Source organism: Morone saxatilis, unplaced genomic scaffold (assembly GCF_004916995.1).
Source record: "Morone saxatilis isolate NCDOM2014 unplaced genomic scaffold, NCSU_SB_2.0 Contig14, whole genome shotgun sequence".
Taxonomy (NCBI): domain Eukaryota; kingdom Metazoa; phylum Chordata; class Actinopteri; family Moronidae; genus Morone; species Morone saxatilis.
In genome coordinates, this window is record NW_023339696.1 from 12,276,653 (window position 1) to 12,289,750 (window position 13,098).

General features: G+C 43.0%; 1 protein-coding gene across 2 annotated transcripts in view; it reads right to left on the minus strand.

Annotated features, from left to right (window-relative positions):
• Positions 1–13,098, minus strand: part of LOC118323534 (mitochondrial import inner membrane translocase subunit tim16-like) — a 106,165-nt gene that overhangs the window by 92,184 nt on the left and 883 nt on the right. For both annotated transcript variants that reach the window (XM_035655525.1, XM_035655522.1), the window contains exons 2-7: positions 11,431–11,527; positions 11,205–11,285; positions 10,895–10,965; positions 9,996–10,182; positions 8,847–8,923; positions 4,537–4,587 (exon numbers count right to left, since the gene is read on the minus strand). In XM_035655525.1, coding sequence (XP_035511418.1) covers positions 4,537–4,587; positions 8,847–8,923; positions 9,996–10,182; positions 10,895–10,965; positions 11,205–11,285; positions 11,431–11,527 — 564 coding nt within the window. The remainder of the gene's footprint in view (positions 1–4,536; positions 4,588–8,846; positions 8,924–9,995; positions 10,183–10,894; positions 10,966–11,204; positions 11,286–11,430; positions 11,528–13,098) is intronic.

Sequence of the window (13,098 nt, forward strand, 5' to 3'; positions counted from 1 at the left end):
GGCCTGACCATGAAGAGCTTTGTAGGTGAGGAGGAGGATTTTTTTTAAATTATTATTATTATTATTATTATTATTATTATTATTATTATTATTAAGCATTAAGTCAAGAGAGTCAAGAGGTTTTATACAGCCTCAAACCTATTAGCTCAAATGTTTGTTTAGGTGGAAAAAGAGGAAGTCAAGTAATACAGAAAAACAGCCAACAAAACTAAATAAAAAAAACAAACAGCAATCTAATCTGCTCTTCAGTGGTGGGACACGGAGAGAAAGGAAGCCACATGTACGGACACGCACTCTCCTCATGTGTGCCAACTACCTAAATACAACCGTCTGCATGCTCGTGCACATACATACACACTTGCTCTGATTACAGATGCAGTATATACTGCTCCTCCTGTCCAAGACCTTAATTACCCTACGCAGTCTTATTTCCCATAAATACAGCGAGGACAGGGCTGTAATTAGGGCCTATATTTACCCCACCTGGCTAAGGGAGAACCCAGTTCAGTGTTGGCCACAGGGATGAGCCAGCCCCACTCGACTATGCTGCCATGGGTGGAACCAGGACACAAGTGGACAAACATGAGCTATGTCCCAGCTCAGGGAGCTAGATCCTAAGAAGGATGTGGGGGAGGGGCATGTATGTACACCTCCTGCCCACAGACTAGCCTCACAAAGATTAAAACAAAACAAACAATGGTGCACTGAGGCGTACCACCTCATCTTGTACAGTTAAAACACTTCCAAGCTTATCGGCTGTTCTAATAGTCAACAAAATGTAAACACCAGCGGGAGAGCAAATTTCATGATACCTTCATTTACAGTTCAATCGATCCTTCGCTTCTACAAATCATGGAGAACTGGCAGACAGTGGACCAATTTTCATTAATCTGGTTCTGATTAACTAAACTGTCACTTGTTCTAATTCAAGCAGTAGATCTAAAAGCAGCTGATAACCACTTAAATGCAATTACGACAAGCACTTCCAGAACAATCAGTCAAACAATTGACATACACTGGACACTGTGCAAATTATGTGTCCTCCATATTTGGACAAAACAGGGCTGCTGACTTCAGAGGATCTGGCTTCTGAACTGGTACACACCAATAATATCACTGTAACTTGACCAATGACTGATAGAGATGAGGTAACCCTTTAGACTATGGTATAGACACTAATGGCCATACAGGAAATAAAACCAACATTTGATAGAATATCACATATTACATGCAAAAGCACAGATCATACTCAATCAGTGCCCTTTGTCTCTTATCTGCTCATTTTAGATGCACACAGAACACTTTTGTGTTTTCGTGTATTGCAGGGAAATGCAAACCAAAAAACAAAAGGAGCATTCGTGAGATATCCTTCCCTAGGAATCTTTTCAGAGAAGATTTGCGGCTTCTCTTGATGAGGATGACTGGCTCTTGTTGTAAGAAGCTAAACAGACCTCCAAGTGAGGTTACAGCTTTCAAATAGCTTAGACACTTCTCTGCCCATCTCTATTTACTTTGTGGCCAGATTGGCCATCACATCACATCTACAACAACAAACTGGAAAAAGTGACGGTGCTTCATTGTGCCCTGGCATCAGGCACAATGTGCAGAATCTCCTTGTAACCTGATACAATGTGGTATGTTGTGTTGTATGTTATGTTTATAGTGTTTAACATTGCTTTGCTGGTCTGTGTGGAAATTAGAGCTTCACACTCTTCTATGCATCCAAATCACTGGCCTCATCATGTTTCAGTGTGTTTAGGATTTATCGCCCGCACCCTTTAAACCATCCTGCAGCAGATGGGGTGTTAATAGGAGTGCCAGTGGATCTCCCATTCTATGTAGGGAGAGAGAGAGTTGCACATCTGAAAGCTGTCAGGGTGAGTCTCTGCCCACTCTGCTTGCTCCAAAGCCTCTCAAAGCAGGACCTCGGGAGAGATAGGCAGAGGGAAAGCAAGAGTTAAACCAAAACGGGAAGAGCAACCCTCTAATAACTTTTGATCCGGGTCCTAACTCTTCTTTGGTTTGAGGTGGTGAAGCCATGTGCAGAGGAGGACAGCATGCTGACTCAGGCCTCTTCACTCTTTGGTCCTCCTCTCCATGGCAGTGAGACCAGGAGGATTAATGAGAGAGTTGGAAAAAAAGAGGAAGAGAGAACACAGAGAGGGCAGAGGTGGCTCAGCGGTCTAAAGCAATCTTTTTTACACCCCTGATCATTTTTAAATTTACAATTTTGCTGCGGAGATGCTGGGAGGTCTCCCATTGGTCTTCTTGTGGGCCGAGATTGAAAATGACAGAGAAAGAAAAGGAGAGAAAGAAAGAAAAGAGATCATACCAAAGACCATAAAAACTAAAACTAAACAAGAAACAATTGTATTTGGCCTCTCTTTCATTGTGGTTACTTACTAAATTAAAACAATACACATGGATCTCTCAGCAACACCGAGGCAATGACTTCACACAGACTTCATATACTGTTGATTGTTAAAGAGTGGGGATGATGGACTAGTTAACCTACTTTCATTAAAATCGTTGTTGGGAGAGCAATGAGGACAATGCAGCACAAACAAAAGTTATATATACACATGTACACTGTCAAATCGTATTATGTCACCATGGCCAGTAGCAAATGTTCTGTGAAATAAATAAATAAAATAAAATAAAAAATAATAATGTTCTTAAAGTATCAAAAGTAACAGAATAGACCCTCTCATTGTTATATTATTAAATATATACTTGGATTATTATTACTGATGGATCACTGCGGTAGAGGTAGAGGTAAAGCTAATATTAACTACTTCATACTGTTGGGTAGTTAATTCTATAACAATGCATCATACTATACAAACTAATCACATGTTTTTTATGTAAAAGTTTGCAAGGTAACTACCAGATGAATGTTGTTTAGTAAAAAAAGTACATTACTAGACTCTGAAATGTAGTGAAGTGGAAGTACAAGGTATAAAGTAGAACTTTACTTTACTCAGGTAAAACAAATATCAAAATATTGTAGTTAGCAAGTAAGTAAAAAGTACAGTAAGTTCGTCTAAAGTACGTACCGAAAACCTGAAACTTAATACATATTTTCCTGGATTTGAATCTGCCTTTAGACCTTTGTCACATGTTTTTCCCATCTCTCGTTGTCCCCCATACAGTCTGTTGCTCACCACTGTCAACTATCTAATGGAATGTCCCAGCAGCACATCCCCTCCACCAGTAACCACTGGGCTCTTACTGGAGACACGGTTTCAGACAGACAGACTCTACCCAACACTGATTCAATCTAAACTAATGAGACCCTTTGGCTGCACAACGTGATTTAAATCCAACATCAGTGCAATTTTATTCGAATTACTTCTAGTCATTTGTTAAACAGAGCATGCGGAGTGGCAGAGGAACTGGAACAGCATTCATTCAGGCGATCTAGAGGGCTGCTGTGAAAAGCTTGATGTCCGGATTGCATGTCTGGTAAGAATGAAACAGACAAAGCCCTCGCAATGGAGAAAATTCAAACAGGCTGCTGAAAAGCAGTGCGTTAAAAGGGACTTCAACACTGACACACCTGATGTAAACATCCAGGTTCAAACGCCGGAGAGGAGCCAGCCGCATCAGCTCATGTTACTTAAGCAAACACAGACACACATGCGCTGTACTAGCACTCAGTATTGTGAAGGCACGCATTTCTAAGTGTACCTTTTTCGCCACTGCCCCTGCCCCCCCCTCTTGTCAGAGTCAATGAGATCACATACTTCTGAGACAGTACCCCTTTCACGATGGTGTCAAAGTTTGAGTTTACTGAAGAACACATGAACACACAGATATGCAGTCATCCTCCTCCTGACTACCATACAGGGTGATGTGCCTTCCAGGTATGTCTGTAGTGTAATATTTAATCTGCTGCGGCATGCAGTGTTTTTGCAGGATTCCTCATATTTACAAATGAGAGAGCCGGCGGCCTGAGGCAGACCGAGCATCTCAGTAATTAAAACACCCTGGGAGGTCCACCAAAGTGTGAGAATATTTGCTCTACACTGACCGGCCCCCTCACAAACACTCGCCACCTCCCCCCTCCCATACGTCTTCATCCTCCCTCAACGCTCTTTCTCGTTGCAGCTGGTTGTGACGGAGCCCTATTGGCTCAGGCCAGGTTGTCATCGGTCGAGATTTTCGTGGCGCGAGTGGAGTCGTACTAGTTTGGTGTGGGATGGGTACCCGTGGGAAGAGGAGAGCAGGGACTCCAGCTTGTGTAGGACATCCATAAATCAACTGGAGATGAATCACTGAGTGGCCAGTGGGGAGCTAAATGGGTTACTGTCAACATGTTTATCACTAGAGGTAGTAGGGGAAAAAAACACTTACAGTAAATGGCAGTGGAGTGACATATTAAAGTTTTCCACGGTTTTCCTTATACATAAAGTTCTGTCTGTACTAAAAAAAGGAGTTTCTAAGCCGATAGCTGCATTTGATTTCCCTGTTTCCTAAAAACAGTTGCCAGGTGTTTTGGCAGTGTGTTGCTGAGGGTTTTATTAGGGGACTTACCTGAACAGGTGTCAGCTGTGCTCTGGGGTCAAACACTCGCAGCATCTTGTCCTAGACAGATGAGAGAAGAAAAAAAAAAGGTATGAACTTTACTGTAGTGCTAAAGAAAGCTGGAAACAATTCATTTTGGAAATGATGATGCATGATATAGGATGATACAACCGTTTCTTTTATATACGATTCTGTACGGTGATTAGTTGGCACGATGGTTTCATCCTCAGTGCAACACTACACTCAGCTGCCAGTTTATTAGGTACGCCCAGCTAAAACGCATGCAGTCTAATACAACTGTCCTGCAAGAAACCCTACATTCATGCAGGTTATAATGTTCAGTTTTTGTTTTAGAAAGCCGCTGATTCAACTTTATGATCATTTTGGCTGCAGGCTGCAGTTTGTGGATAACCTAAGTGGATAACATAATAAAACTTACTGTCCATATGAATTGGGTATGTGTCTAACTGTGAATTTTGCAACACATGCAAGGTCAACATTTGAAGTTCTCACTTAAAGCTGTAATTTCTTTCATAGAAATTGAAATTAAAAACAGACAAATTAAAGCTACATATTAAAACCATTAATAACGTGTCCCTCCACCTCAGTATGATTCAGATAATGAATAACACAAGCTCTCTGAGGTTTCCTTAATCTATCAGTGTGATCTGACTGATTCATCGTCGGCAAATGCAATCCGGTGACCTCTCAATGGCCAGCCCAAACATGCGTTTGGCATCAATCACAGCAGCCAATCAGAGAGGCTCCTTTATGATTGAGAGGAAATGGGGCCTAATGGGATCAGGCTGTGACCGGGACATGCGTGTCTGTAGCTGTGTCACTCAATACTGTTGTGTGACTGTGATCACAGCAGGCATACGGGGCTGATAGCAGGTAATAAGTATAAGGGCTTAGACTAAACCACGCACACACTTAATACACATATACATGTCAAAGGGAATCAGGAGGCTGACGATGACACAGTCAAGCGCACGCACGCACACACACACACACAGAAGGGCACTATGCAACATTCAGCCATAAACAACATAAATACAGCATTTTATCATCTCTCTCTCTCTCTCTCTCTCTCTCTCTCCCTCTCTCTATCTCTATCTGTGTGTGTTTCTGTAGCCCACCCACGATTATGATGCCCCAAGGGTACATCTTCAGGCCTCTGTGACCTCGGCCTAACCCAAAGGCTCAGGGAGCAGTGCTAGAACAACACACACACACACACACACACACACACACACACACACACACACACACAACACACACACCACACACCACACACACACAACACCACACCACACACACACACACACTTTCAGAACCCATAACCTATGGACAAGAACCCACCTGTTGCTTGAAAATTGCCCAAATCTTCAATTTACTATCATGTATGACAAAGAAAAGCATGAAATGCTTTTTATATAGTTGCCAGTTAATTTCCCATTGATTAACTAATCCATGCAGCTCTATTAGCCAACTATCATCTGAACATACAATGCTATTCAATCTGCTTATTTTTTAAAGTTGCACTTACAAACCCACCTTAGAATAACCAAATACACACGTATCGACTGTATATACAATTTTACAAATTACTCACTGGAATATCAATCTAAGTGTTGTTGTGCAAACACACAAATGAGGAGCTACTCACGTACAGATGTGTCAACCAAGAAACCACACACACACTCTTAAGCCTACGACAACAATAACCCATATTAAACACACACACACACACACTACCTCAACTCATAAATGCACAGATGGAGGGCCAGGAGAACCGTGTGTGCATTTCTGTGCTTATGTTTGTTTGCTGAGACAGCAGCTGTTTAATCAAAGTGACGGAGCCTCATTCCCAAGCTGCTGTTAATGAGTTTTCTCCTCGAGTCGGCTACACACAACTTTCACATGTATGCAAACGCAGACGGATGCTGGGAATCTTCAACCAGGGGTGCTCTCTCTGTCTCTCTCTCTCTCTCTCGACTGCCAGCCTCCCGCTCAGTCTCCCACGGTTACCAGCATTGCAGACTGTTGTGATTGGCGGTTTGAGGCCGGACGGTCCCCTCATCTATCTCACTCTACTCACCAATGAGAAGCTCATTATGATGTGACTTTCAATGGTGGACTATGGTGATGATGATAGTTTTAGCGATGGCTAAACATCCTCTAGGATTTCTGTTGTGATGACTATTTTATCATGTTTTTTGTACCCGAGTCTGTGTGCCTACGTCTCTGTGTGTTCTATGTTTTACCTGGCTGAAAGAAAAATTTCCCCTCAGGGACAATAAAGTTAAAGTCGAAGCACAATAAATCCAGTGACACCTCATTTCTAAACAGCGTACCACCCTGTCCCGTCCGTCATTTGGATAAACACAGGCTTTCCCTCCCTGTCTGCTCCTACTACCTGTGGATTTGCCTTCCCAAAAATCAATGGCGCCTTTCTCCCTGCAAGTGTGTCATAAATATATATGTCTCTAGGTCCAAACGAGGCCTGTCATGATTCCTGCTCTTTGGGGTGGTGGTCTTCCCTTCATCTTTGCCCCCCAGCCCTGTGCCCCCAATGTTTACCCTATGGGAGGGCCGGGATTGGACCCACATGTTGGAGGGCCCTATTTGCTTTAATAAGTTGGACTGGAGAGATTGAAAGGGGCCTTTCGGGTTAAATGACACCAGAGCCCAACCGCGCAAGAACCTGTGAGGCCCCCCGACTCTGATCTTGGCTCACACACACCTCCACCCTCGCTCTCTTTCTTTTTTTTTAGGCGCCTTGTTCTTTCAGGCTACGCTGGTAGCTCTGGTGTGTATGATTATCCTGTCAAGGTAAATGACATGATTGGGACGTAGTCTGTGATGGGTGGAATAATTTGTTACCTGTCAGAGCAAAGACAAACAACGGGGATTGGACTGACAATCATACCTGCTAAGTACACACATGTGGTCAATTTTTGTGTCAGAGAGGAATCTTTTGACAACCGTACAATATGCACAAAATACTACTACAATACTACACAAAAATGAATTAATTTACTATAACAGTACTTTTTTTTATACACTTTATAGTTCCATTACCTAATTTTTAATTGTGTGACCTGTCTGGTTTAAATGGGTGCTCTGCTCCTTTGATGGAATTTTCCAAAGTTTCAAATTAATTCTTAAATGATTTTGTTAATTCATATTTCATGAGTGATAGTTGGTTGTGACAGGTGTGCCTTGAGGTTTTGGCTTGCCCTTTGGCCCAAACAGTTTAAAACACACGGATCAAAAATGTACACCAGGGCCCTCTGCCTCCTTTTCACATCAACCAGTCTATGTTTGGTCACAAAAAGGATGCAAATATATGGAGAAATTCCTTGTGGTGTATAAAATGGTGCAACGAATGAATTATGTTGGCCCCTAATGATGAAAATGCCTCTAGCTCTTCCTATAAATAAAATATATTTATGAAACAATTCCACCTCAGCTCATAAATTCCTCCTTTCTCTGCCCTCTACTCATAAACCCATAAACCCATACGATCTCCACTCCTTCCTCCTACACAAAATATTAACAACCTAATGGAAAGCTCTTCAAGCTGTGTGATTATTTCCTGATTACAGCGATGAGAAAAGGACTAGCTCTGCCCTGTATGCTTCATAGCCATAGTTGGTGGTTGTCAGTTCCTAATTAGACTTAAACTAGTACCAGAAGACAGAAGGGTTCAAAGGGGCACACAGGGGTGTGTACTGTGGATATGAAGGTTCAGGGGTCAGGTGGGGTTGAGACAAAATGTATCCTTCACACACTGCCCTTGTTACTGCTCTAATTAACAAGTTTAATACAGTTTCCAGTCCGACAAGGAAACTCTTTACAGGCTCTTTATCAACTTGTGGTCAGGAATTATTCTTTATCATCACTATTACTGTACTAAAACAAACTTGACGTCAAGCTTTGACGTCATAGAGTTTTCCAAGTTTTTTCTTTTTCCCCTCTAAAGAACGGTTCACTAATTCCTAATCCAATGTGTGATGTGATCCCCGCCCTATTTATGAGCATTACCCCTGTTGACATTTGTATTAAACAAATCCCATATAAACAGATAAGGAGCAGCAGCGTTCCAATGTGAGGCATGACGCACTGAATGTGAACCACTGGCTGCATCTAGTGGTCACACACTGAAACTACAGCAATCAAACCTCAAGCCATACAAGAATGAAGTTGTTTTGGGAATAAAATGACATATTTTTGCTTTATCATGCTTTAAAATGAAAGGTGAAGCCATGCAGGTCATGGCGATACATATCTGGTGCAGTGCAAGTTGTCATTACCTTGGAGGAGGAAGCCAGCAGGGAGCCGTCCTGTTTCCAGCTCAGACTCTGCAGCTGGTCACTGTGCTGCTCCAGAGCTGCAGACACACACACATTGTTTAGAGGGGGTGAGAGAAGGAAAGGACAAGAGACACAATGTCCATGTTAAGCAGGGACAAGTTGAAAAGGTTCAGAAACAGAGGAAACGTGATGCTACAGAGAATGAACACAGAATGACACATATACAGACAAGACAAAGAACACAACAACAAAAAACCGAGAGGTCACTGCGGGAAAAATGCAGGGGAGAGACGAAGCCATAAATCAAGCATATGAAATTCAGAAAACACACAATAGTACAAAGTATGGATGATTTACACCAAAGAATGGATCATATGTCTGTACAGTTTAAGCATATGAGAGAAAGTATGAGCATGACACGTATCAGGCTGCAGTGCCATAATTGAGCACAGCACAGCTTGTTCAGTTTCACCATGACACCAAACAGATGAAAAAAGATGAGAGGTTCACTCATTTACACACAAAGTGATTTGACATAAAACACACACTCATTCAAATCTAGATTTTTTCCCCAGTCATTCTGACATCGTTCCTCGAGCACATATGAATGAGGAGTGAGAGTGATGAAAGCCAGTGTGTCGGGGTACAGCGCATGAAAAAGTTGTGAGCAGCAGCAGCAGCCAGGCCAGCTGGTCATGGGATTTTGGGGAGGTGGGGGCGCGGTGTTTGGTGGGGGTGGTGGCGGGGTGAGGCCAGAGGATAGTGACTACATCCTGAGGCCAGTCAGGGGAGACTGGGACCAGGACTGCAAACCAAAACATTACCTCTGCTGCTCCGGCACATAGACAGAGCCACAGGGCTGTAAAACGTAGGCAGTGTCAGTGAGACAGTCCCCAATAAAAAAAACGGAAACCAGCCTCTTTCCTCCACTCCAATTATATATATTCATGTTGCACATAGAAACAAAAACAGGCCACAACAAAAACTCAAGACTAACTGACAGAGACTGAAATGTTAAATGTAATAGACAGTGTGTGATGTACGACAAAGACTTTGACAAAAAATTCATTTGGGCTGTGGTGCGTGTTGTAATATAAACTGTGCGCACAAACGAACACATGTGCCGCTCATGACGCCAGCTGTAGCTACCTGCTAGTGGCGCGTCCTGGCGGCTGGTGTCCCAAATCAGGGGGGACGTGGTGGTGCTAACAGCCAACAGGCCAGAGGAGGTGGGGTGGAAAAGCACCAGCTCCAGCCTGCCCTGATTTGGACGCAGGGTCAGCTCCGGACTGCTGGGTTGCTGCAGCTCTGGATCGCACAAACGCCACAGCTTCACCTGTACGCACATAGAGGGAAATATAAAAAGAAGTGGTGGCACGGTCACTTCACCACATCTTAAAACCAGACAAAACGTATCCATCCTCTTCTCCTTCCTCTTTGATACAAACTATTCCTCAAACCTCAGTGAATTTCTGCTCTCTGAAGATGATGAAGCTAAATGGTGATACTTCTCTGCATAATTTGGGGTTTAAAGAGTATTTCAAGTCAGTAAAAATGACCACATTCACTCAGTTTCACTCTAATTTACTTGCTCAGCACAGCCCAGCTGGTGAAACAATATGTCCCATTGGCATAAGATGAGAGGAATGAAAGTGCGCTGCAAATCCTGGGCACTGCAGACCACTGCGGCGCGCGTGTGTGTGTTGTAGTAGGTCTGTGTGTGGCAATAGTTGTGTGTGTTTACACAGGTCCCTGAGGTAAACCGAGCTGCTGAGTTTGAAGATGCAGACCCACACTCAGCAGATTCCAGTAAGCTAGGGCACCTGTGGCTGAGGATAATGTGCTGAGAGGAGGGCTTCAAAAGGTTTAAATTACAAAAACCTGAGCAGGTTCATATCGTATTCAAAGCCCTGCCAGGAACAACAAAGCCTGAGAGGATGGAGAGTGGACTTATGTGTAAGTATTCACCAACAAGAAAGAACAAGATCAATAAAAAGAGGAAAGAAGGAACAAATGAAGGATGGAAAGGAGAGCATCAAGGAGCTCACCGTTTCATCTGCAGAGCATGTTGCCAGGAGACTTTCATCAAAAGGAGAAAAGTCCATATCGGTCATCAGATCTGACAGAGGAGAGGGAAAACAAAGGAAAAATAAATTTAAATTAGGGTCACAGCTTCATTTCATATTCTGAGCAAAGGCATTTGCATTTCTAATGTGATTAGTTATTTCTTTTTTTTTTTTTTAAAGAGAACAGAATGTCCTTGAGGATTGTAGTGGTGGCAGTTATGCAGAGGGAGGGGCACGAGGGAGGGAAAGAAGAGAACTCTGATGTGCTGACAAAAGGATGAAGAAAAACTACCAGAATGGCAGGAAATCTGAGTGACTGTCCATTGACCATCTGATCCAGGTTTGACTGAGGACAGTCCCAGCATACCTCCACCTGTGGATGAAAAACAAACACTGTCTTTTTCCTAGGAAATCCTTTTTATGTTAACTTGATTCAAACATGGCTGAAACGAAATACAGTGGCCCCTTCTGTCTGCATGAATCAAACATTACTGTTGACCACACTTTTATAGCCTCACCAGCCTGTTCGGTATTGAACGCCACCAACGTGGAGCTGGCTTTGATGTGGTTCCCCTGGCAGGAGAAGGAACCGGCTCGGACATTGTTGATCCATTCCTGGATTTAAAGACATAAAGAGCATCATGGATGAAACAAGATGATAATGATAACTGGACTCAGACAAAGTAACAGAGAGAAGAAAAGAAACGTCATTCAGTGTTTCAACGGTGCATTGGGACTTTACAAATGACAAGAATCACTTGACATGTCTACACAAGAGCACAGCCAACAAGCTACACTGAAGAATCCCAACAGAAAGACTGTTTATCCGTTTCATAACACTAAGGAGCTCACACACACCCACACACACGACCAAGTTGCTGTCACTGCTACAATAAAATAAAGTGAACACCGAAATAAACAGGAAGAATCTAGCTGAGAGCGCTCGCACGCACACACACACCCAAGTCCCTCTGAATGAGCAAAGTGTTGAGGAAGTGGAAGTGCTCCCTGCGTTGCACAGCAGAGCGCTCTTAAAAACTCTTTCATAACATTAACGAGGCAAGAAGGACATAGCTTCTGTACAACAGGCTCCAATATGGCAGGAGTTTGGCCTACAGAGGGCATTTTACAGCCTGAAACAGCTCTTCTGAGGAAGGACGTGATACTGCTCTGTTTATGCACACATGCATTTCAAAGCAACCTTCAAAAGCATGCATCTATCTTAACAGGATTACATATATTCTGCATGTGTATCCGTCAAAAAGGCAGGCAGACAACAAAGGCAAATGTGTCAGTGGCGTGATAGAAGCTTAAACCCACACTGTGTGTTTAACCTCTACCTACACAGAGACAGAATGGCAGTTATCTGGAGCATCCTTCCCTGCGTGGATAATATTAAGGACACTTCTTATATTATAAAAGGCTTGTCTTTCCTTAATCAATCCATTTGCACGTACAAGATCTGTTATATGTTAAGCATTACTGTTGTTACTTTATGTTGTGAATCCATCCACACGCCAATGATTAGAAAGCACAAAAAAACTGTATTCAGGGGACAGTAGGACACAACTTAGTGCCAGCCAAATATAAACTGACTAAATTAATTCCCAAACTACTCTCTCTGGAATCACGTGGACAACTCAAGCTGCTCTGGCTAATCAGAGAGGGGGAAAAAAAAACTCCCACTCATCTTTGCTTTCTTGTCTCTTTCCAACCCTGTGAGCTTGCCTCTCCTTCTCCCTTTGTGTTCCTTGCCCCATTTTCTACAACGTTTGACATGACAGCTCCCGTCACATGACTTGAGCACTGGACTAGCCACAGTCACACACATCCACTGGTCTGCTGTGTGAAGGGCTATAGTTTAACATATCACAGTAGCAAAGCACCACCTGCTGCCTCAGATCTTGTGCTTGTGATTGGAGAGATACAAACACCTTATCCACTGTCTCCCTGTGCATGCCAGGCATTTTCCTGCCTCAGTAAAAACAAGGTAGGAGATTACATAATCCACCTCAGCAAGGAGAGCTGCAGGCGTTGCAACCTGAAACAAATGGGACCAGGGGACGAGAAAAATGACAGTTGCAGTCCAGACATGTAACCTCTCACAGCCTACGGGTCAACTATCACTAAAGAAAAGACAGGCAACCTGATAGTGATTCACTTATTGCATTTTCCATTCAAATCTT